Genomic DNA, 26,775 nt, shown 5'->3' with positions numbered 1-26,775 from the left:
GGATGAAGGACACCCCTGTGCATGAATTTTGTGCACTGGGCCTCTAGTATATATGACTTCTTTATTCAATCATATAATTTCTTCATGAGCCCTCTCATTAGTCCTCCACAGCATATAAAACTTATTTACTGTCTATATTTTTTACTAAACTGTAAGATCCATATACCATGCAACAACTAGGCAGCATCACATCACAGACTCCACTCCAGCGAAAGTTTGGTACTAATAATAACTTTGTTATAGGAAACAAGCCTCCATGAAGAGAGGAATTCATAAGTGACTTCTTAAAACATCTTGATACCCACATAGATGTTTATATTCAACTAGAGGCCCAGTGCACGAAATTCATGCATGGGGGGATGTCCCTCAGCCCAGCCTGCACTCTCTTGCAATCCGGGACTGCTGGCTCCTAATAGCTCACCTGCCTGCCTGCCTGATCACCCCTAACCACTCTGCATGACTGCCTCATCACCCCTAACCACTCACATGCCTGCCTGATAGCCCTTAACCACTCCCGCTCGCCTGCCCATCTGATCGCCCCTAACTGCTTGTCTGCCTGATCACCACTAACCAGTTGCCTGCCTGCCCAATCGCCCCAACCACCTCTGCCTTGGCCCCGCCATGGTGGCCTCATCAAGAATGATATCCGGAATTCCGGAATGACGTCCGGAAGATCATTCAGCTGTCTGGTCTAATTAGCATATTATGCTTTTATTATTATAGCTAAGTGTATAACATCAATTATTTTTCTGAAAAGTTCATGCATGAGTGGATTGAATTTTTATGAACCAAATCAATTTTTAAATGCACTATGGGAATTCTCGATATATAGGAGGACTCAACTTTATGGCAAATTGATTTTTTATGTGAAAAATGCTTTTGAAATAAAAATAAATGGCAATTTTTCTGCTTTTTAAGTTTAATTTTTCATATATTTATTTAGTATGTGTATACCTCACTTATATGATGAATGGGTTTGTAAAGAGTTATATACTACATCAACCAATTTTTCCATAAATATGTAATCACTGAATTCAAGATATATTTTAGAAATAATTTTTCACAATGACAAAACATAGTGGTCTCTGGAAGTCAGTAAAAATATGTAAGAATTAAATATTAAAGTTACTGAAACAGTAAGAAGTACTATAAAATTCTAGCTGGTATGTAGAAGATGCTTATTAAATCACTAACCTATCTGCTTCTGGCTTGACATCTTTAGTGCAGGTTATAACAGCTCAGTCTCTAGTAGAGAAATTTTTGTACTATCTATTTCAATTTCCCTCCAGCCCTGTCCTTGGTACTGTTGAGCTGGCTTGCTTGTTTACAACCTTCTGAACCTGTGCTTGTTTACACTTAGTAGGAAACAGACTACAGCAACATGGAAAAGGGAGAGAATATGAGAGGTGGATAGGAAAACAGTAAGATGGCAAGAGAAACACCCAGGGCAAAGGGTTACCTTGAAGATGCAACACACTGTGGGGAAGAGACTTGGGCTCATGGTGACAGGAAATACATCAGGCAACATAGTGACCAAGGGAAACACTTGAGAAACAGCTTTGATTTAACTCAAGTAATTAACAAATTGAAATTAATTTTCACATTTATAAAAGGCACCTTTACTCCAGTGAGCAGCTTACCTCTGCAAGATAGAACTCATCATATTGCCTTCGGAAGCTCTCTCCTTTGTGATAGTTGCTAGCGGCCACTATCACATCCACCGTCACCATGCTCAGGATGAACATGTGGAAAACTGATGACCGCATCATTTGCTGAGGAGGCAAAACAGATGAACTGTTAACAAAGAAATAAACCCTTACGATTAAACATAATTGTGTGCCTAGACCTGGACATGCAACATCTTTATGACACACTGCTGTGCAGAGCAGTGCTTCTATGATAACTTGATGAATGTTAATCACCGCTGAATAGTGTTAGCAAAGGAATCTTTGTCTTCAGGCAGTAAAAATGACTAAGGAGGTAGTTTTGGAGACTTTTAGTTGAAATATATTCATTTCACTTGTATATAGCCCATATCTGAATTTTCATTGGTGAGTTAGGTAGTTTTTATCCTTAATACTGACTATATGAAGAAATTATTTTTAAAAAGCTGATGTCACAAAGCAACTGTTGCTTTATTCTGTTAAGAGAAAATGCTACTGAAGATAAAAACATTTTAGATAGCCCTAGCTGGTTTGGCTCAGTGGATAAAGCAGACTACAGGGTCCCAGGTTTGATTCCTGTCAAAGGCACATGCCTGGGTTGCAGGCTCAGTAGGGGGCATGCAGGGGGCAACTGATCAATGATTCTCTCTCATCATTGATGTTTCTATCTCTTTCTTCCTCTCCCTTCCTCTCTGAAATCAATAAAAATATATTTTAAAAAACACATTTTAGATATAATCATAAAACTGGAAAAGTGGGAGAAACCTAAGGTCTATTTTTTATTACTTCTGTAAATTATTTATTTATTTAAATTATTATTTTTAATAATTTATTTTTATAGAGGTATGACTGACATAAAATAAAAAAGCAGTACCTATTGAATATATACATTCAATGAGTTTGGGAATAAGTATACACCCATGAAACCTCCTCCATCAAGGCCATAAACATATCTGTCACCTTCCAAAGTTTCTTCCCACCTCCTTTATTTTTATTATTATTATTATTGGTAAGAATAATACCAATATCTTAACATAATATATATCCTCTTAGCAAATTCTAAGTATACAATAAAATATTGGTAGCCATAGGTACTATGCTGTATAGAACTTATTTATCTCAAATAACTGAAACTTTATATACTTTATATAAATATTTTTTAAAAAAATTATACTACAATAATAACCGATGTTTACATTTATACTCACTATGTGCCTGTAGCTGTTGTAGGTGATTTACATAAATTAACTCATTTAATGACATAACAGCACCAAGAAGTTACTCTAATTTTAGAGAAGGAAACTGAGTCTCAGAGAAGTTAAATAACTTTCTCATTGTCACACAAGTATTGAAGGTGGAATCATAATTTTCACCTACAACTGGTCTAAGTTCACTGCCTCTACTGAAGTGAGATAATTCAGCATTCAAAAATAATGACTATTATCATAAAGGCTAATATGTATTGAATGTTTACTATGTTCCAGGCTATACTATAATTATGTTATTTACTTTATGTCTTTTATCTCCACCATAGCCGTTACATGATGGGATATAGTGCTCATTTTTTCCAGTGAGTTCAAAGGGATTAAGTCATTTGTCAGAGGTCACACAGCAAGTACACAGCAGAGACAGGCTCTCATACCCAAGTCTGTTTATAGCATTGGAAATACATTCAATAATATTGTAATAACTATGTATGGGGCCAGAATTCATAGACAGTAATTCTATCTAATAAAAAAGTAATATGCAAATTGACCATCACTCCAACACACAAGATGGCTGCCCCCATGTGGACACAAGATGGCCAGCAGGGGAGGGCAGTTGGGGGCAATCAGGCCTGCAGGGGAGGGCAGTTGGGGCAACCAGGCCAGCAGGGGAGGGCAGTTGTGGGGACCAGGCCTGCAGGGGAGGGCAGTTAGGGGTGACCAGGCCTGCAGAGGAGGGCAGTTGGGGGTGACCAGGCCAACAGGGGAGGACAGTTAGGGGCAATCAGGGCGGCAGGGGAGCAGTTAGGTGTTGATCAGGCTGGCAGGGGAGTGGTTAGGGGCAATCAGACTGGCAGGCAGGCGAGTGGTTGGGAGCCAGCAGTCCTGGATTATGAGAGGGATGTCTGACTGCCCGTTTAGGCCCGATCCCTGGGGCAGTCGGACATCCCTCGAGGGGTCCCAGATTAGAGAAGGTGCAGGCTGGGCTGAGGGACACGCACCCCCATGCATGAATTTTGTGCACTGGGCCTCTAGTATTATAATAACTATGTAATAATTATATTGGGAGACCACTTTATAAAGTACATGATGTCTAAGCACTTTGCTGCACATCTGAAACTGATACAGAATAATATTGAATGTAAACTATAATTGAAAAAAATACTTAAAAAGTAGGTAGGTAGATAAAGGCACACTTTTTTTTGGTTAAATTATACTTTGTGATCTAAAAATATCTCAAAGATGATTATTATTTTAATGGCATCTTTAGTATAATTCATGAGTATATATAAGAGACACAATGTGGAGAAAAGTCAAAATTAATTAAAAAATATAAATACAAGTGTGTCTTTTTAAAAGTCCATTCTGGGACAAACTGCTCGCTGTGGGGTGGAGTCCACAAAAGGAGAGAATAGTGGCAGAAGGCCCTGGGCAGCAGGAGAGAAGCCAATCTGTGGAAAGGAGCTGAGAGCACAACAAGCCACTGCATCACATCCTTCTGTGCCCCCTTCTCCGGGGACCAGCGCCACCATGCTACTCTTTCACGATGACCCCTCCTTTCTTCTCAGGACTTAGGGGCACATATCCTTACCCTGTGATGTGACCTGAGAATTCTTCAGTCTTTGCACCTATAAGAAGCTAACGAAAGCAAAACCTGGGGATGGGAGGAAGAGGACCACCACTGAGTGCTGTCTCTCTGCATCCACATTCATGTTGTCACTGGCCTTCGATGCCCTGCAGTGGTCATTAGCAGCTTGGGCTATAAGACCAATTGTGTGGAGTTCCACCACACACATGCTACGGGGCTCTGGGCTAGTCATTTAAACCTCTGTGTGCCTCTCTGTGCTTCACTTTACTGAGTTTTCTCTTCAGTAAAGTGAAGATAATAGTGGCTACTCCAAAGGTTGTCATCAATTTTAAATAAGTAAATATTGATAAAGCCCTTAGAATAGTGCTTGCATATTGTAAGTGTTTTATAAAGATATGCAGCAAAAATAAGTACCATTCTGTGAATCAGGTATTTTTCTATTCAGGAATGAGAAATTAATAGGCCAAGGTCAAAGAATTAATTATGTTGTATATTTGACGGAGTCCACAACCAAGTGAGACAAATAAAAGTCATAATGTCTAATACCTTGAGAGATGACAGAGCCATTGGAAAAGCAGACATTTAATAAGGTTTTGTGTCACCATGGCTATTGAGGCATTCCTACATCTATTTGCCTTTGATTTGATTTTAGAGGTATTATAAAATCAAATTCCAGAACTGCCAATCAACATATTTAAATGTATGTCAATTTACTTGCAGAAACTACTGACCTTCATAACATAGATAAGCAAGTCAGTTGGCAAATTTCTATTCTCATTAGAATTTTCATTGTTATTTAGTTTTTCTTGCATCGTGAGAGTCAAATTCCATAACTATGATTCCCTTTCTATACTCCTTTCATTTCAACTGATTTCCACTTCATTTGCATGACAGAAAAGCCACAACTTTCTCTTTCTATTTTCCTTAGCTCTGGGTTTATGTCTTAAGTAAACTGTTATTACTGAAAGATCCAAACAAAGCTTTTAGGCATGGCTGTCAAAAATCTTTAAAATTGGTTTTGTAACTGTCACAGCTTCACTTTGGTGCTGTCATTATAATTACTTCTATTTTGTCTGAATGTCTACATGTCCCTTTTGGTACAGAGTCATTAAAATAATCCCTTGCAATGGATTTTGATATACTGGAATCACCATTGCTTTGCTTTCTCCAAAGTAATAACTTTCAAATGTTAAATAAGAATTAAAGTGATAAGTATGTGCAGGAGCTAAATTTAAATATTCAAACCAGTAACTCCAGCTTTGAAGTTGCTAATGAAACAGGCCACTTCAACTCAACTCAATTCATCCAATGTGTGAAACTGGCTATTGGCTTCTTAATGTAGAAGGGCTGGCAAATTTTAGACTCATGTTTGTATCTGTAGGACAGTCCAAATGTATACCCTTCAATTTTTTATTTTCTTATAAAAATTAAAGAAAAATGTTTACATTGAGTCAGTGCCACAAAATAGTATTATATAACTTGAGATTTTCCAAACTATTATTTAATATGGGTAGAAAATTTATATAGAGATATAAACACTTAAATACATATATGTATATATACACATACTAATATATATTAGCATATATATTAGTATATATTAGTATATATATAGAAAAGCTTCAAAAGTAGAGTATGCTAATGTGCAAAGTACGGGAAAGCAGGCATTTTTACCAAAGGGCAATGTCACTAGGGCACATGGGCTGCAGTTATTAACAGAAAACAATGAAATATAAAGATGCTCGTGAAAACCAGTGAAGACAGGAAACGTTGGCCAGGACACCGAACAGTGAGTAGGTGCTTTGGGAGTAAGGCTCTGAGGAAGGAGGACCCTGTCCTCAGCCCTGAGGTGGATGTGCAGCCAACCATCTAGGCTCCGGGGGGGAGAATACAACTGGAAGAATTTGAGAACAGGGCACTGCTGCAGCCTCCAAATAAGTCTCTAGCTTCCACTCCCAAGTGGATCTGCTTTCCAGACTTTGACAAAACCTCCTCAGGAGGATATATATTTAGTATAAGACTCTTCAGGTCCTGCATTTGCACTTAAATTTTTAAATTTCTTTTCCATCGCTATGTCATTTTGGTTTATATATTTTTTTTAAATCCGAGAAGTTTTGTATATATGTTTACTTTGGCTTTGATCTGAGAATGACTGATTTCTGTATGTGACAGCTGGAATGACCAAATACGAAGAAGAGACAATAATAGAATCATCCCCAAGGCAGCGATATCTGTCAAAAATACTCGGGAGCCTTGCTCCTCAAACTGTGAATCCTGAGCCATCAGTTTCCTGAGAGCATACTGAAAATGCAGGGATCTCAGGCCTCTCCCATACCTACTGAATCAAAGTCTGCATCTTTAAAAAGGCCCCAATGATTAACGTGCATATTGAACTCTGAGAGTCTGCGCTGTGGTAGCTATTCCTTGGGTTGTAGGTTAAACTGGATGACCTACACAATATTTTTTTACAAATTGGCAACCTCATGACTCTGAATGTCTATAATCGCTGAATGGAATATAACAGATACTGGTTAGAATCCTAGGGTAACATGTTAGGGTACACCATCACAAAAATGGATGCCTACCTTCCCCCCTGTCTCCAATTCAAGAGAAAAAAAATTAACTAAACCAGTTTGGCTTCATAAAGACAAAATTATGTGATGGCTTTTTAACCATTTGGGGGGTATTATGAAGACACCATCACAGACTCTTTCATGAAGCCTTGAAACGAAACCTCTAGAAACTGGAAAAGGCAAGGAAACAGTTTTCCCTCTAGAAGTAGTGCAGCCTGTTGATACCAGTGAAACCCACTTGGGACCTGTTAAGTTATAAATAATAAATTTGTATTGCTTTGAGTCAGTAAGTTTGTGGTAATTTATTACTGCAAAAATAGAGAAATAATACAAGTATTGTTTATGATTTAATATGACAACATTTTTCACTGATTCAATACTTCTGGCATACTATTACTAGCTGTGTGCATTTATTCAATAGCTACCAAATCCCTACTGTGTATCTAAAAACTGGTAGGTCCTGGGAATACAGGATGAAGTAAAACACTGCCTAACTCCAGGACCACAAATTTGGACAGATCTAGAGCTTAGAGGGCTATGGATTTCCTTGTATAAAATAAAAGTCAAAGTGAGTTTTAAAAATGGCATTGTACTGCACCTGGAGGCAGGCTGGGGCTCGTCCCTGAGGCTTGTTGACATCCACAGCTACCAGCTGCCACCCGCCAGCAGCGTCTTCGTGAAACATCTTCAAGGCAAAGAGGGAGATGAGTCAGAGACACTTAGTAAGGAACACTGAGAACTGTAACTTTATATCTCCAACATTTTATATTTTTTAGCAAAGATTTGTTTTCTTATAGATTTATGTTTAAAACCTGAGTCTTTTCAATTATGTTCATCTTAACACTGAAAACTTAAGTGAATAATAGTAACACAAGTGAAATAAGCCAGAGAAAGACAAGTATCACATGATTTCACTTATATGTGGAATCTGATGAACAAAATAAACCAAAGAATAAAACAGATCCAGAGACATGGAAGCATGGACTAGACTTGAGTAATCTCAGAGGGAAGGCGGGAGGGTGGGGCAGGAAGAAATGAACCAAAGAGCTTATATGCATAGATGCATAACCAAGGACACAGACAATAGTGTTGTGAAGGCTGGGGAGGGGGTGAGAGTGGGGAGGAAGGGAATAATGGGGGGGGGGTATCTGTAATACTTTCAATAATAAAGATAAATTTAAAAAATAAAAGTAAAATCTACTGCAACTAAAAAAAAAAAAAAAAGAATGGCAATAGCTTGCATTTATTGAGCACTAATTATGTATCAGGTCCTTTCTGTTTTACATATATTTTATATATAATTGCCCAAATATTCTTTTCCACAAGACTTCAAAGTAGGCATTTTGTCCCAATTATATATATTATTATTATTATATATTAAATCTGGGAGAAAATGAAAGTTAGAATTCCAAAGCATTGTATCTGTTGTGTTTTTACTAGAAATGGTGAATTTTTATCTCTATTTAGTGGACACCTCTCACTGAGCTAACAGAAAAATGTTCTCAGGATAAGTAATATAAGAATTGAACATGTGGCATAGGGGTTGAGGCTGGTGTTATTTTAATGACAGGAGACTGACGTGTCACTTAATATACTTTGTGAATTATTTTAACTAGGCCAAATTAATCTGCTCAGTAGAAATTTTATGTACATATTAATAAAGGGAAAAAGTAGTTTCTTTTGGCTTAAAATACATAAGTGATGAAATTCAGGACAGGTTACTTAATATCAGATACTAAAATCTGACATCCATTGAATTGGATATTTAGGTTGGTGGATGCCTAGGATATTATCTTACTGCATATTCTACTATCTCAAAAATTAGTCGTCTGTCAATATTACATTCAGCTGGAAGACATTTCCCACTTTCAATTTCTTGGGGATGTGTGTGTGTGTGTGTGTGTGTGTGTGTCTGTGTGTGTGTGTTGGGGTGGTAGGGGGATAATGTGAAATTCAGGATTTTATTTTTCTAAGAAAAGACAGTACAAGCACTCACTGTTTTATTCCTGCCCGAAATTGCTGTTTCATGCACATAAGTAAACATCTTAGCCATACTACGTCCTCATGTTAATCTGACTCTGTGTCCAAAAGGGGAATTGTTGATGGAAATATGAGAGGATAACAAAGATCCCATTACTGTTTGTTTTCCTGTTACTTTCTATATTATGGCCTCCATGAAACCTCTGTCTTTAATTTCCCTGTGATTTGTTTCTATGCTGTGACTGAGAGGCAGGTTGAATGAATTTCCTCACTTTAGAATTAATTTTAAAAGGCATTCTTAGTGGTAGAATTAAGCACATCCCTTATGAACAGGCTCATTCCAGAATACATACACTGGTTGAAATGCAAACCTGTTAAAGTGCCTTTTAAAGTTCCTGTCAAAATTCTGGGAGTCTCCTTTTAAGGAGAAAAAGACAAAAGACAAAAGGAAAGGACAAAAGCAGTCCTGTCAGTGACTAGCTAAAGCCCCTCTGTACATGCAGCCTTTACTCTCTTGTCATGGCACAAAGAATTCCTGGTGTATGCATTTGCTTTGATCAGTAGCAGACCAATTTTCTCTGTTAAATTATTTCTTTTCCAGTGGACCAAAATCAAATGAATCTATTTAATTTTTGTAAAATTGTTCTCTCAGGGTCACTTCTTTGTATGAAATAAAGTGAAGGAAATGCAAACATGTTCCATTTCTCTCGAGTCCCCCGGATTATGAAACAACATTTAGCTTGGTTAATATGCCAGCAGCTTTGTGACATAGGTGATGGGATATCTCAAAACAGGGATCCTTAGGGACTCAAGTCCTTAGGGGAGAGTGGCAGGGGCTGCCAGCTGTCCCTCCATGTCTCTTCTCTCTGTCTTCCAAAGTAAGAAAATTTTTATGAGATCACTAAACCACACACACAAAATAAGGTTTCCTTTTTTGAAACTTATCTTAACCATGTAATTATATGCTAGCCTATGAGAATTAAGCAGAAATGTTCTTTCTATTTTTTTTTCTTCCAGCTTTTTGGAATATGGATGTGAGGGTTAAAGATATAGCAGTCAACTCAGTCTATGAGGCAACTTTGGGAATGGAGACTATGCAAGGTGGAGCAAAAAGTGCAAGGAGTTAGGATACGCGGCAATGAAGACTACCACACCAACTCCAAATGACCTCCTCCAACTTGACATGAGAGAGAAATATCTATCTATCTATCTATCTATCTATCTATCTATCTATCTATCTATCATCTATCTATATCTATCTATCTATCCATCCATCCTATATAATAAAAGGGTAATATGCAAATTGACCCTAACAGCAGAACTACTGAGAATAACTGGTCACTATGACACACACTGACCACTAGGGGGCAGATGCTCAGTGCAGGAGCTGCTCCCTGGTGGTCAGTGTGCTCCCACAGGGGGAGCTCTGCTCAGCCACAAGCCAGGCTGACGGCTGCCAGCACAGCGGTGGTGGTGGGAGCCTCTCCTGCCTCCTCAGCAGCGCTAAGGATGTCTGACTGCAGCTTAAGCCTGCTCCCTGCTGGCAAGTGGACATCCCCCAAGGGCTGCCGGGCTGCCATAGGGATGTCTGACTGCAAGCTTAGGCCTGATACCCTGGGGAGTGGGCCTAAGCCAGCAGGTGGACATCCCTGAGGGGTCCCAGACTGCGAGAGGGCACAGGCCGGGCTGAGGGACCCCCCCCCAATCCCCCAAGTGCACAAATTTTTGTGCACCGGGCCTCTAGTCTATCTATAAAAGCCTAATATGCAAAGTGTCCCCTTAGGAGTTCAACCAGGAGACCGAGAGTTCGATTGCTCGCTATGATGTGCACTGACCACTAGAGGGTGGCGCAGAATGAAGGAAGGCCCCAGCCAGCAGCTGGAAGGCCCCAATTGGCTCTGATTGTCAGCCAGGCCTAGGGACCCTACCCAGGCACAAATTTCATGCACCATGCACAGTAGCTTACATAAGCTACTTGGGGTTTTCTGTCCTTTGTAGTATGTGCACACACACACATACACGTACACATTAATGCAAAGAAAAATCTAAAATTAATTTGAAATTCTTATGCTCTTTGGATTCTTTCAAAATCAGTTGTGGTTTTTAATAGGTAATCATCAATATAACACAAAATAATTAGATTGTACACTTGATTTCACTATTAAATAATAATATTCAATGACCTCAGCCTCACAAAATGTAATTCTCACATATGATGAGTATATTGTTCCATTGCCACAGGTTCTTATTAGAATCACTATTGTGTCATGCTAGAATAGACCTTCCCAGAAATTGCTTTCATTAAATTACTTTCTCACTTATTTTAAAGATGTATATACATGTGGAAAACAATGGCCTTGGAATACAGTAAACAAATATTTACTCAAGTATTGTCATTCTGCATAATGTTGTACACAGTCTTTTTGGAGATTAAATTCTTGTTTTTGATTGTATGTGTTTTCATATACACATTTCTACTTTAACCCAGCACTGCATATTCATATAGAAGTTGTTTAGGTATTGTAGGTATTCAAATTTTAAGAACTACATGTTCACAGAACTACAAAGGAAGAAGAACTCCTAAATGTTCTTTGATCCTACATCAACTCTATCCTTTGCAGTCTTATGTCTTAATTAGGAAATATTAATTCAGTAAACATGGGCCAGCAAGCGTGCTGAACCAGAGATCATGACAGACCCAGAAATTATGACTCTCTTTAGACAATCAGAATATTTACTTACCAATCACATAATATGACTCTATTGGACCATGATTCACATATAAAACTTAGGTATGAATTGATTGCCAGAGCAATCAATATTGTGTCTCTTATCACTATACAATAAAACGTAGCCTTGTGTGGCCCTAAGTCTTAGCAGTTCTTTTCGTTCTATTCCAGGCAAAGTAAGATAAGCTCATCTTTACCATGAATCAGTCTCCATCAGAAGACCATATGGCTGCAGCAGCAAATAGCTGAGGAATGAGAGTAAAGGACTGGAATAGAGAGACACTACTATGTCCAGAATAATTTTTTCCTTTTTTTATCCTCACCCGAGGACATTTTCATTGATTTTTTTAAAATCTTTATTGTTGAAAGTATTACATATGTCCCCTTTTACCCCCCATTGACCCCTTCTCCCGCCCCCACCCCTACCCCTGGCCTTCACTACTCTATTGTCTGTGTCCATGGGCTATGCATATATGCATACAAGTTCTTTGGACATTTTCATTGATTTTTAGAGAGAGAAAGAGAGAGAGAGAGAGAGAGAGAGAGAGAGAGAGAGAGAGAGAGAGAGAGAAACAATGTAGAGAGAAACATTAACATTGATCGGTTGCCTCCTGAATGTGCCCCAACTGGGGCTGAGGATCAAACCTGCAACCCAGGTATTTGCCCTGACTGGGAATCAAACCTGTGACCTTTTGGTGTAAGGGATGATGTTCCTAACAATGGAACCACACCAGCCAGAGCTGTCCATAATAATTTCTACCAGCACATCTGCATAATTCAAAATCCAGTTCAGGGAGAACATCCTTAGAAACTTGTGGCATGGGTAGTAGTCTTGTTGTTGAGGGACACAGGAGGCTATTACATCATGACTGTATGAATCTCTTGCACTTTAACCCAAGATACAACTGAATGTGTGGCCACAGTGACCCATGTCTGATAATTACGCAGGTATAAAATGTCACCATCCCCATAAGAGTTCAGGCAAATTAATGATTACCAATCTGAAAATATTCACATCACTTTCCTTTGTTTTCCTGTTACATTTTGTATTGTGGCCTCCATAAGACCTCTAGCGTTATTTTTTCTGTAATTTGTTCCTATGCTGTGACTCTGAGGCAGGTTGCCTCTTCCTACTTATAAACAACACAGTCCTCACCAGGGATTCTCTTTTGCCTCAGAACAGTCCACATCAGAGAAAATTCCTATTGAACCACCTAAGATGTCAGAAAGACCCTTCCTTATCCTGTTGATGTGTATAATTTTCTTTCTACACACAAAGCCTCCCGGGAATATCTGTAGACTTAAATATCATAGGTGCATCAAGCCGAGGACCCTATTAGCCCTTCTATGAGAATAATATATAGAAAAGCAGCAATTGTTCCAAATACTACAGAAAGGCAAGAACTGACTTCATTTCTGAACAGCTGTGTGCTTTACAATACAACTGTCTTTATTTTATTTTCTTAAAGTCTATCAGTTTTATTAGACTTAGAAATTGTGATTTATTGTTTTAAACCATTGAATGAGAGCTTCTTGTGCACAGAGTTCTGTCAGATTTTACAAGTGTGACAGAATCATGGCAAATGATGTCTCTCTCCTTCTTCACACACACAGCCTCTGGGCCACTTGAAGACTGGCTGGGCGGGGTGGGGCAGGGCTGGGCCTGTTTCCAGGCAGCTCAAGTGGTATTGCACCAAGGGCTGCTGCAGGAGCTTCATCAGTTGCTTAGCAACAGGGTCCTCAGCCACAGCATTTTTCTTAATGAAGGTTTTTCACAATTCTCTGTGTGATTACCTTAACTGAATACCAAGATGCATATCTGACAGAACTCTGAATTACCAGCTTCTTCCTCCAGATTATGTACAATTTTGCATCAAAACAACGTTGTACAATTCTGCTGGCAGTCTCTTCACATTTCACTTTCTATGGTAACTGCTGGCTGATTTGGTGGCACTTCCAAACACTACTCTTCCAGCTGTGGTTTTATAAATAAGATTCACTTAATAAGCATAATATGGTTTTAAAGACATGTTAGGTCATCTCTCAGGAACACTGATGTAAGTTCTGTGCTGAGTTCACAGTTCTATGATCCATTAAGTTTCTCTCTCTCTCTTTCTCTCTCTCTCTCTCTAATATAGAGCAGAAAACACCTTTGAGAGGTTGTCACCTTACTTAAAAGACATGTCAGAATGAACTTGGAACTTTATTATTTCTCATAGTTTACTAAAAGAGATGAGAGAAGAAACAGGAACTAGATGTGGTTGACTCTTTGGAGGGTCTCCTACATGCCACCTGTGAAATAGCCCAGATAATGTTTTAAAAATCTTTCATGGAAATCTGAATAGTTGTTTGTCAAAACTGAATAATATTACTACTATTTCATTTATAATGAATTGCCTAGACAATTCAAACTTTCACCGCATCATAAAGATGCAGCACAACGGCTTTTCCAAATATTAGCATGTTTAATAGCGTTAGAATATAATTATTAGAAGAATAATTTGAAAATTTTCAAAATAAAATGTGTACCTTGGATCTTTCACAAATACCTTTGTACCAATAGACCCGTAAAAGTATTTGCAAACTTATAAAATAATAGTTACAAGGCATTAAAATAATTTCATTCTCAATTCATAAATTTTTATTTTCTCTCTCTTTTATAAAGATTCATACTAGAAGTAGATAGTATATAAACCTGTCCTTTCTCTTCCTAAACACACACACATACAACATAACACAAATACACAAAACCAAACCAAAAACAAAGTCACTGAATCTGAATTGCTCTCTCATATAACAACTGTCCTGCTACTTTTTGTCAAATTCTAGGGCACTTCCAACTTCTTAGGAGCATAGGGAAAAGCCTTCCATAAATGTAGTGATTTCTCAAAAATCACAGGTATGCATTTGGGGTTGAGTGGCCTTAATAATTTGCTTAATGATTGGTTCATTCTGAATGAAATAAAATTTCCAAAAATTCTAATTCTATACATAAGTGCCATTGTATTGGTTTTCAAGTATATGAATAAACAGTTATAAAAATGGGAACTTACACAGTTTCTATGTTTTATCTGCAAGCCCTTTAAGGACTGGTGATGGAAGAATCAAATAAAAAGTACATAAAAAGTATGGTGGCTGGAGAAACCAAGATGGCGGCATAGGTAAACACCGAAATTGCTGCCTCCTACAACAACTTCAAAAATACAACAAAAAGACAAAACGGACATCATCCAGAACTACAGGAAGGCTGGCTAAGTGGAAATTCTACAACTAGAAGGAAAGAGAAAAGCACACTGAGAGTCAGGAGCTGCGGAAGTAAAGTGCAAAGGTACGGAGGCTCGAGCGTGCGCTCGGAAAGGGGCTGGTACCTGAGGATGCGGCTGTCTTTTTGAATTGGGAGGGAGTCACAAGCTCCCGACTGCTCTGAACTCCAGTTCTGGGAAGTCTCTGGGGACCCAGGACTCATACGGGGAGAAACTGGACTGTCTGGCAGCGGGCAGAACTCGGAACTCTAGGGTGGCTTTCTCTCAGAGGTGCTTACAGCGATTACCAGGACACTGAGACGCCCGGCCCCTTAGGGCAGGGATGAGGATCTGCCATAGCTGCTTGCTCCGCCCTGTTGATTCCTTGAGACCCCGCCCCACCCAGGCTGCAGCAGAGGCTTTTGCATATGAATGCCCCGGCCCTTTGCAACCTGAAAATTACCTAACTGCAGCTGGGCCAGACAGACCCAGAACTTCCAAGAGAAGGCCCAAGGCCCCACAGCAGCTTGCATTGCTTCACAGCTGGGCCTCATCTGGGCACCTCCAAACTCCAAAAAAGGAAGGGGAATCTGCAGATCTTTTTGTAGCTCCTGCTGGGTAACCTCAGGCAGAGACTAAATTAGCACCTTCTTAGAGATCCAAGAGCCAGTGTACCCAGTGGTCAGAGGGGGACCATCCAGATTACAACTCCTCAGATCCATAAGGGACACACACTCGGGGGGCAGACTCAGTGAGCACCAAAGCCCCACTGAAGCAAGTCTTGCCCCAGAAGGGTGTCTTCAGCACAGAAGTTCCCCCACTGCAGATACAGCTGATTCTCACTGCCAATTGGCCTGGAAGTCAATTCCTTTCAGTGATACCTACAACAATCAAGGCATAACTACAACAAGACTGTGCACAAAGCCCACAAGGGGGTGCACCAAGAGTGTCCACCTCAGGTAACTGGGGAATCTGAGCCACTGGGCCCTATAGGACACCTAGCACACAAAACCACTCTACCAACACAGGGAAGCATAAAAAATGTGGAGACAAAGAAACAGGTCACAAATGACAGAAATGGAGGAAAGCAAACGACTGGATGTAGAGTTCAAAACCACGCTTATAAGGTTTTTCAAGAATTTTATGGAAACCGCCGATAAATTTAGTGAGACCCTGGAGGATATGAAAAAAGACCAACTAGAAATTAAGCATACACTGACTGAAATAAAGAATAATATACAGAGATCCAACAGCAGACAAGAGGATCCCAAGAATCAAGTCAAAGATTTGAAATACAAAGAAACAAAAAATACCCAACTGAAGAAGCAAAAAGAAAAAAGAATCCAAAAATATGAAGATAGTGTAAGGAGCCTCTGGGACAACTTCAAGTGTACCAACATCAAAATTATAGGGGTGCCAGAAGAAGAGAGAGGGCAAGATATTGAAAACCTATTTGAAGAAATAATGACAGAAAACTTCCCCTACCTGGTGAAAGAAATAGACTTACAAGTCCAGGAAGCACAGAGAAACCCAAACAAAAGGAATCCAAAGAGGACCACACCAAGACACATCATAATTAAAATGCCAAGAGCAAAAGACAAAGAGAGAATCTTAAAAGCAACAAGAGAAAAAAAGTCAGTTACCTACAAGGGAGTACCCATACGACTGTTAGCTGATATCTCAACAGAAACCATGCAGGCCAGAAGAGAGTGGAAAGAAATATTCAAAGTGATGAATAGTAAGAACCTACAACCAAGATTACTTTATCCAGCAAAGCTATCATTCAGAATTGAAGGTCAGATAAAGAGCTTCACAGATAAGAAAAAGCTAAAGGAGTTCATCACCACCAAACCAGCATTATATGAAATGCTGAAAGGTATTCTTTAAGAAGAGGAAGAAGAAAAAGGAACTCTTACCATTTGCCACAGTATGGATGGAACTTGAGAGCATTATGCTAAGTGAAATAAGCCAGTCAGAGAAGGATGAATACCACATGATCTCACTCATTTGTGGAATATAATGAACAACATAAACTGATGAACAAGGACTGATCCAGAGACGGAGAGGCATTGATTGGACTGTCAGGCCTTGGAGGGAAGGTAGGGGAGGGTGGAGATAAGGGGGAAAGATCAACCAAAGGACTTATATGCAAGCATATAGGCCTAACCAATGGACACGGACGACGGCAGGGTGAGGGCATGCGCGGGGAGGTGGGGGGATAGGGGGTAACATGGGGATAAGGACACATATGTAATATCTTAATCAATAAAAAATATATTTAAAAAAAGTATGGTGGCCATCTAGTTTTGTATCAAAACCACTCAGGGAGCTGCTAAAAGTATAGATGCCATTGCCCAAATCATTCAGAAAGCCCGACTGGTTGTTCAGGGTGTGGGTCCTTGCACTTCTATTTTTTAATGAGTCCCTCAGTGAGTCTGATTGCAGAAGGCCATTGTAACAGGGCTCCCTCAAGTTCCAACAAGTCCCATTGATGGTGAAGATAGAAATGTCTGTGTTTAAATGGGTGGTGACATCAACCCCTGATACTGTACCTGGGTGGTGGCTGTTGAAGTAGTACTGCTTCTTGATCCCCACATTTGCTGAAACTGTACCCTGATTTCTGCAAACGTTTCAATGATGACAGCGATAAACACATTCTGAAAGAAAATTACAAGCCACATTTACCAAATGGTAATGAGAATGAGAGAGGGCAATCGCAATCTAAAACAAAAGATCTACAAAAGCTGTCAGAAAGCACAGATTTTATTGTTAGAAATCACAGGCGAATTTTTACAGTACCTTCACAAGCCACGCAAGGAAGAATATGAGAGTGATGAAATAGAAGTAGGAACGCCAGCGGGGAAAGCTGTCAATTGCTCTGTACATGAGGAATACCCAGCCCTCCTGGGAGGCGGCCTCGTAGACTGTGAAGATACTGGTGCCTAGCAAGAGAGAGGAGAGCAGGCTGAATTATGGTGGACTTTTGATATAAAAAATCATTTTCCAGAAGCACAATCAATATTGATACATTATCATTTTCTCAATGACCTTCTAAAAGGCTAAAATAACATGCAAGATTTTATTGTTCTTATTCTTAGGATTTTAATAAAGTTGTTTCAGACTTCAAGCTAGGACAATTTAATAGCTCTAGCAATAAAATAACTTTATGTTATATCTTTAGCTGGTAAGTGCATTTAATAATGGCAAAAGGAAGTGAACATTTAAGCCAAGTAGCGATATAATAGAAAGGAATGTGCATCATGTAAGCATGCCACTTGGGGCTTAATACCTGCAGAGTGCTAAAGGGTACTTGCTATAGTTTTAACCAAAATGAAATAAATCTGGGAACTGGGTTTCACTTGAAATCACTTTCTCATTGGGAGACTAAAGTATCGTAGACTCCAAAAATTAAAATGTTGGGGCCTGTCTTTGGATTCCATGGTGTTTACTAAATACCAAAATGTAAGGTATTAAATCATCAAATAGTACTTTGTATTTTCTGAGAGAATTGTCTCATTAAAAATACCACTGATAATGGAAAGAAAGAAAATGAACAATAAATATGTGGGCAGATTTTTGAACATGTGGTTAAGAGAAACTAAAATGCCATTCAGAGGAAAGACAGTGTTTAATTCTCACATTAGGAAGTTTGTGTTATCATTTCACCATTTTACATATGGGAAAACTATAGCACAAAAAGGGTAAGTGATTTGACTAAGGATGTACAGATAATAATAGGTGAATGAGAGTTAACCCAGTCTTTCTGAAAAAGGGGTGTTCATGTTTAACTGTGATGATATCCTGCCTCTGGACATCTTTTCTATGGCTTAATATTCCCATCTGTAAAATGGGGGGGGGGGGGAGTAACACATACCTCAAGTGTTGTGAAGAGTAAATGATTTCATTTCTTTAAAGGGTTGGCATATGGTGTATACTTAATACAATTTAGTACTACCTATATATATAAAAAGCCAGAGACTGTAACGCCATCACAACCATAGCGACGTAATGACTGGTTGCTATGACACCCACTGCAGCCAGCGAACCAGCCTGATCCGGGCTGATTGCCCCCAACACTCCAATCAGGGTGGCCAGGCTCCGATCAAACAGTGACAGTGGCAAATGGCAAGCGGGTGGAAGGCAGACCTCTTGGTCCCTACCCCCAGCCCTCAGGCTCAGATCAATCTGTGATGGTGGTGGGGTGGAACTGGGAACTGGGGACTGGTGAGCTGGAGGAAGGCAGACTGCTTGGTCCCTCCCCGCCCCAACCCTCGCCCCCCCCCCCCCCCCCCCCCCCGCCTGCAGGCTCCAATCAATCAGTGTCAGTAGTGGGGTGGAACTGGGGACTGGCAAATGGGCAGAACATGGCCCTGATCACAGGCTAGGCCTAGGGACCCTAACCATGCATGATTTTGTGCACTGGGCCTCTAGTTATTATTATAAAAATTGAAGATAATTGCTAAATATTATTTTGTGAGAAAACAGAAATAATAATAATGAATTAAAGTTGTTTATAAGACAAATATGATACATGTCATTCATAAAACTGAAAATATTGGCACCACAATAAATTCCACTATATAAATTTATCAGTTAATCATAGTATATAAAACTAATATCCACTTATGCGTGCTCTAACGACACAGAAATTTAAAATCAGAATATGCATCTGATTAGATGTCCAAAGTAAGATGTAGGTTACTGAAGTTGGCTGAGAACTGACTGTCCCTTTGGGCCTGTGCATGCAGGAAGAATAATCAGACATCACTGAATACCAACACATGCAGAATAGCAGAAAAGTCTAGCAGTAAATGGGAACAAATGGGAACTAAACAGACTTGAAAGGAAAGCTGAGAGAGAGAATGAAAGCATAACCTATTTAGAAAATGTTTGTCATGCACTGATCTGTACTAAGTCACTTTGTATAAAATATAGTTTCATATATGTAGTGCCTCTCACTTTAAGAATATTTTGTACATTGATCGTCTTTGCCATAACAACTAGAATTTGTAAAACACGTTTAGATTCAAGACTCTTTTATATACTTAAATGCTTATCTCTAATTAGGTAGGTAAATAGGTGGGTAAAAGGGCAGATACTATCAATCACATTTTATAGAAAAGAAAAGTGAAGGTCACTAGAGTTAATTAATTTGTCCAAGGTAAAAAGTGATAGAACCAGATATTGAACCCATGTCAACAAGTCCAGGTCTGAAACTATTTTTCTTTATGTTACCTAAATTTTCTCCTGCTTGAGACTGAGACTTCAAAAATTGCATATTTTCTTTTATTAGCTTTAATTTGAATAAAGTTCATTTTTTTCTGAGGGTCTATGGTGACTAAATTTATAGCATATTTAGGAGCTCATGCAAGAAGATGACTTTTAAGAGAAAGATTTAGAGAAGAACAACATGTACAAAAAATAAATGTCAACAGGAAAGAGAAGTGACTGTTTCCATTAATAATTCAGATATACTAAACACGTACGACATTTTTGCTCTTATGGATTGAATATGAAGGGAAATTTTAATCTAAAACAAGCAACTTATATCCCTTATTTCATTCTAGTTATTTGAACTAAATGGGAATGTGGCAACAGAAATTCATTATGAATTACCATTAAATGTGTTTTTAAAAACACATTTGTATTGATTTCAGAGAGGAAGGGAGACAAAGAGAGAGAGAGAGATAGAAACCTCAATGATGAGAGAGAATTATTGGTCAGCTGCCTCCTGCACTGGGGATGGAGCCCACAATCCAGGCATAGTCCCTGACCAGGAATTGAACTATGACCTTCTGGTTCATAGGCTGAGGCTCAATCACAGAGCCATGCTGGCAGGGCACCATTAAAGTTTAATAGCTTTACGAATTGAGCATTTACAGATAAAATAAGTGGCTTGTCAATAAAAGATTAAATTTGAGAGGAACACTGAAATTATTCTTCCTCTACTTGCCCAGTCCTTCTTTATTACATCTACAGGGAAGATGCTACTTGTAAATAAGTAAAAAATAGTATTTCTAATATTGAAGCTTTTAGTCCATTTTTCCCCCCAATTTGACACAGAAAAAGTGGAAGAAATAGGAATGCATAGTGAGGCTCAAAGAATAGGGTTTGTTGCCCTAACTGGTTTGGCTTAGTGGATAGAGGATTGGCCTACGGACTGAAAGGTCCCAGGTTCGATTCCAGTCAAGGGCATGTACCTTGGCTGCAGGTACATCCCCAGTAGGAGGTATGCAGGAGGCAGCTGATTGATGTTTCTCTCTCATCGATGTTTCCAACTCTCTATCCCTCTCCCTTCCTCTCTGTAAAACATCAATAAAATATATTTTTAAAAAAGAATAGGGTTTGTTGATACAAAGAGATGAGATTTTATAAAAATGTAACCCAAAATCTCCTGTTGAAGAAAATGCTGACTGTTGAAGAAAATGCTGACTGTTGAAGAAAGTGTTTCCCATATATATGAACCACACTGGGTCAAAGGCTTTGAAGATTTTACTGAGTTGCAGCAAAGGCAATTGAGTAAGGCAGTCTTTCTTCATCATTTTTCTACTCCTGACTTTGCAAAGTGTATGAAAAGGAAATCAATTTTGAAAAGACTTTCCAATTATTGAGCAATATTTAAACTGACAAAATTCAAATGTATGATAGTCCTATTTTCTTTGAGAGTAGACAACCTGAGGAAGAAACTAGCTGCTCAAACTTATTTTGCACATCCTGTTATCTCTGTCTGCCCTCCCACCCCCACTCCCGACCCTGTCCTCCTAGTTGACTACTCTGTGGCTATCCAGCCCAGCTCACCTCATCTGCTTGCAATCTACACTAGTTCCTGTTCTCAGTCCTCCTGGAGACCCCTGAGATCACCTGTATCATGTCACTTATCACACTGACTTGTTAATATGTCCTCCTCCCTCACTAGGTATGAGCACAGTAAGTTAAAACTATATCTTTCACTTCTAGACTGGCATTGAGAAGCACTGAGTTGACAAATTAAATAATTATCATACAATTAAAACAAATATTTCTCAAATATTTGCTTTTTTAATAAATTCTTTCTCACCATGAATATTGCTCAAATATGTATTTGCGGGAAAAGAATGTTATTTTATAACTGACTATGTTTTGCTGATTTCCAAATTTGCTTAAAACACATACACATATATAAACTTAAAAGTCTATGCTACATATAAACAGCAAAGTCTTCCTCTACTGTTTGATCTATCATTGGAAATTTCTAGAAAATATTACATTAATATATACAAAATATTTTTCTACATACAGTACAGAACACTTTTAGTTCATCTTAATTATGGTATGAGCTGAAAAGAACACATTTTTTTGTTAAATGAATGATTCGACAATATTGCTTAGGAATAGAAATGCATTCTCTCACTGGAGAACAATGAAGCCTGCTCCAAAAATATATTTAGGAAGCTCCTATAGCAGCACAATTTTCTTAGGCCCCCCCAAACTCTCAAAGCACAAATCAACTTGTATAAGAAGCAACATCACAACATTGATATTTAGCTAATCAATTCCCCTAATTTCATTTGTTCTTCCTTTGATGGCCTGAATTATTTGGATAAGATGACCCAGAAGCCTACATTTAAAAAATAAATATTCACCTTGGAACTTTCTACAGACTGCATGGATTGCAACATAGTAGAGGACTTTTTTTATAGGTCTGAACAAAATTATAGTACCATATATTTTGTCTAGGATTATATTTACTGGTTCACTGTCTTCTGATTCTTTCTTCCATGAAAAAGATGAAAAATTGACTGTGTCCTGGGAATATTCCCTATTATTTCTCCTAGTCACGGGTTACATAAGATCACTGAGCCATTCAAATTCAAATGACAGGGCCACAAAAATGGTAGTGGTAACTAATAAGCTATTAGCCTGAGGTTCCACCATTAAACTCCTCTCCAAACACAAAATATCTGCAGTGTTATTTTAATGATGGTAATGTCTGATCTGTTGTGGAAGAACCTGAGTAGTTAGAATTAGTGATGAAGCCTTGATTTAGTGGAATAAGAATGAGTAAGTACACCAGGCCCTCATCTGAACACTAAGATTAACCCCACACTCAGAATTCCCAATAGAACCAAGAGGGTTTCTTTTAGGTCCATCCATTTCTTCCTTCTCTCTCAATGTTTGGATCCTCAGGGCAAAGTTCCTGAATTTTAAGGGCTCATGATGTAGAACACACCCCTTCCAAGGTAGCCCAATCCCAGGTCAGACAAGAACCCATCCCATTGGATGCCGGCTATCACTCAGTCCCTTTGGAATCTACCATTGGCTTTGCAAAGCACATCAAGCTGCAGGAGTGTGGAGGAAGCCCCTACAGCACCTCTGAGTGAGTCACCTTTCATTCTACCTGGGTCATCCTGCTACAGATACTTGTCTTCTTATCTGGTCTTTTAACCTTTCCAACCTGATGTGTGGTTTTTTGTTTGTTTGTTTGTTTGTTTTGTGTGTGTGTGTGTGTTTTATGAAATGGAATTGATTGTCTGGCTTCATTTCCTACCTGTGAATAGAATCATATTTGTGTAGTGCATAATGACAACATTCTTGTCACTCAAGAACATCAGTTTCTCTCATATAGCAGGATGATTTTCTTTCTGCTCCTGCTGCTGACTCTGATTCGACCTTGCCCTTTTGGAGAATCAGCTGATTGTCTTTACCACTGCTGCATTCCAGTTTGAGTATTCCCTTTAGTTGGAAAGAAAATAAACTTACATATTCCTTCTCCACTACACATGAATATCTGTGATCTATTGCTACCTCACTGAACTAACCAGTAGATTTAACTATGGAAAGGTATAATCCCCATCCTAAACTCCAAATAGATTGTTATTTTCTCAGAAACAGTTACAATGACTAAACAGTCCATCCTGAAAGGTGGCCAATGAAGAAGACACATATAGAGCTTGATCTTTGCACATTCCCATTATTAGAAATACAACTTGTTCAGGATGGGATGGGTGTGCTTCATTGTTTTTTATTTGTTTTGCTATATTTGCATACATATAACTTGTTCCCTACTTAAATTTTATTTTTAAAACCTAGAACTGCTCCATAGAGCAATATTATTATTAAACCACAGAAATAATAGGAAAAAATAAAAGAACTTGGCATAGTTTAAAGGGAAATCTGTTGAAACCATTCAAAGGTAGGTTGTACTGTTAGTCTGAATTTAGATAGAATTCACTTTATTTAAATTCTGAAGTTTCAATGGAAATAAATTTACCCATCAAAGAGGCACTACTGACTTAGTTGACACTCTAACCAAGAGTTCCTTAAGTTTGACACTAATGCCTTTTTGTAGGGATGTATCCTGTGCATTGCAGCACCCCTGACTATCCACTAGGTTCCAATAGCATCCCTCCATTGTGACAACCCAAAATGCTTGTAGACATTGCCTCGTATCCCCAGTAGGGAACACTGCCCTGGTTAAGAACCATGTCTCTAACATGATAGTCCTTCTGATTCTGTAGCTTTTGCCTTACAGTGTCTAGCTCCAGGCCTTGTATATGATTTATATTAAGTATTTTAAACTGAATTGAATTTCCTCACTTAACACAGGAAAAAATGAAAGAGTTGTGAGATTTATCAAAATTTCTCCTTTGGCTTATTATACACTGTTTGGACGTTAAACAATTTTGGGCCCAATGAGAGACCTAAAAATGCTTTTTCTTTTTACTATATTTACAATAGTTTGCATTTGAATTTGATGTTTTATTCATCTTTCAAGATTTTTGAAGGCTTTCAGATCCTCAGACACATCACTTGTTAACGTATTTGCTACATACTGGTAGCTTATTGGTACCATTACATTAATATGTATTGGGTTTTTGTTTCAACCACTACACGTTGGAAGAAAATCTTAGTTCTTTTTCACTACTTGCAATTGTATAAGATGACTGTTCATACACACATGTATCCTGGGGGGAATCTTAGTTTGCAGAATGATTTATCACAAGTATAGTAACTAAGTTTTTTTTTAATCACATATTTTGAATGAAATAAATAGCACCAACTTTTCCTTACCAAAAAACTATAGTGGCACTTTCTGAATTATTCCAAGGCAAACCACAATGCACATGTTTTGCAAGTTTTCCAGATTTTGTGTCTGTATCAAGATGAGGACACTGATGTATTCATGGACAAACACAGACAAAAATGGACTCATCTGTAGTCCATGTTCATGATGCTGGTTCTGTCAGGACCATGAAGCAGGATGTTGAATAGAAATCTGTTAAATTACTCATGACACAGGTAGGTGTAGTCTCAACAATGGAATTTAAATAGCAACAACCACATTTCAAACAGCATGGTGGCTTCTCAAATTCAACTCTAACTTTTAGCTTGAGGTCACCTTTGGAAGATAAAATCTATATTGAAATCTTTTCTTTTTGTTTTGGTGAATTCTCAGTTTCCTTCACTGTCTGGTAGTTTCCCCATTCTCTGGTATAAAATCTCTATACAGATGTTAACCACATATTTAAAATATTTGATCCAATGGTCAGTTATGAGATTCATTGCAACTTTCTATAATGTTTTTCTTCCACCAAATTTCCCCACGCCACCTCACCATGAACTCTTTAGGTGAACTGTACTTTCAGATCTTGATAGTTAGATCTGTGGCAGTAAATTTTACCCTACAATTGTTTTATAAAGTACACCTGTTTGTCATGAGACAATAAAAACAAACAACAGTGAGAAACCTGTATTCTTAAGGTGGACATCTGGATTCAACATAATAAGTCTTTGCCACTAAGGATGAATGTATCCATATACATGAAATGTGGATAAGGTCAATAGACCAGAATTAGAATGAAAGGCCCATCCTGAATTATAGAGGTTTATTGAATAGGAAACCAGCTAGATTTAAATTACATGGATGTTTCTAAGGAATAAAGACTTTATGAACAACGTTTTCTATGCCTTGAAATGATGTTTAATTTTACGAAACTATATTTCCAAGATAATTAGCTCAACTATTTCCCCTAATAGGTTGTGACATTAATCTAATGATTATAATAATCTTCACACAATCCATTCACATGCTCAACTAATGACCCATACACATTCAACCTGAGGATTGCCATGTGGCCTTTCAAATAACAAAGCAACATTTTTTTGTTTGCCATTCCGGAACTTAGAACAAATAAAAAGGATTTATTTTCTTCTGAGCACTTTAAAATGCATTTATAAACCTTATGTTTTTTAGCTGAATCTTAGCTTAAATTTCCTTTCTTTTCTCCCTCCCCTCCCCTCCTCTCCCCTTCTCTTCTTCCTTCCCTTCTTCCTTCCCTTCTTCCTTCCCTTCTTCCTTCCCTCCTTCCCTCCCTCCTTCCTTCCTTCCTTCCTTCCTTCCTTCCTTCCTTCCTTCCTTCCTTCCTTCCTTCCTTCCTTCCGTCCTTCCTTTCTTTCCAGTTAGGCACTCTTTTGGCACAACCTTGCCTCACTGGTGAAATCACTTTATCTGTTACCTTAAATCTCATTGTTCATAGCACTAAAGCTTTGCTGTAAAATCAAAGGTCATATATAAAAAGCATATATATGTTTATATTTCTGTTAAACTTTTAAAATAAGTAATAAAGATTCTTGGTTGAAACATATTTCTTCAGATGCAGAAAATTTCTAAACTTCTAAATTCCAAATATAAAATACTTCTAGAGAAAGAGAGGTGAAAGATTTAACTATAGTGTTCACAAATGGAAAAAAGTGTTGACAAGGCCGGATGCTGATATTGGCAGGGAAGTTTAGGTATTAAAGTAGAACAGCTCCA

General features: G+C 38.4%; 1 protein-coding gene across 5 annotated transcripts in view; it reads right to left on the bottom strand.

The window, feature by feature from the left end:
- Positions 1-26,775, bottom strand: part of NALCN (sodium leak channel, non-selective) — a 309,491-nt gene that overhangs the window by 178,130 nt on the left and 104,586 nt on the right. For all 5 annotated transcript variants that reach the window (XM_036300871.1, XM_036300867.1, XM_036300869.1 and 2 more), the window contains 4 exons: positions 17,781-17,923; positions 17,534-17,638; positions 7,629-7,715; positions 1,641-1,772 (listed from right to left, as the gene is read on the bottom strand). In XM_036300871.1, the coding sequence (XP_036156764.1) occupies positions 1,641-1,772; positions 7,629-7,715; positions 17,534-17,638; positions 17,781-17,923 (467 nt within the window). The remainder of the gene's footprint in view (positions 1-1,640; positions 1,773-7,628; positions 7,716-17,533; positions 17,639-17,780; positions 17,924-26,775) is intronic.

The sequence above is a fragment of the Myotis myotis genome, unplaced genomic scaffold (genome assembly GCF_014108235.1).
Source record: "Myotis myotis isolate mMyoMyo1 unplaced genomic scaffold, mMyoMyo1.p scaffold_m19_p_3, whole genome shotgun sequence".
NCBI classification, from domain to species: domain Eukaryota; kingdom Metazoa; phylum Chordata; class Mammalia; order Chiroptera; family Vespertilionidae; genus Myotis; species Myotis myotis.
The sequence above is the reverse complement of the archived record's forward strand: the minus strand, read 5'-3'. Positions and strand labels throughout refer to the sequence as shown.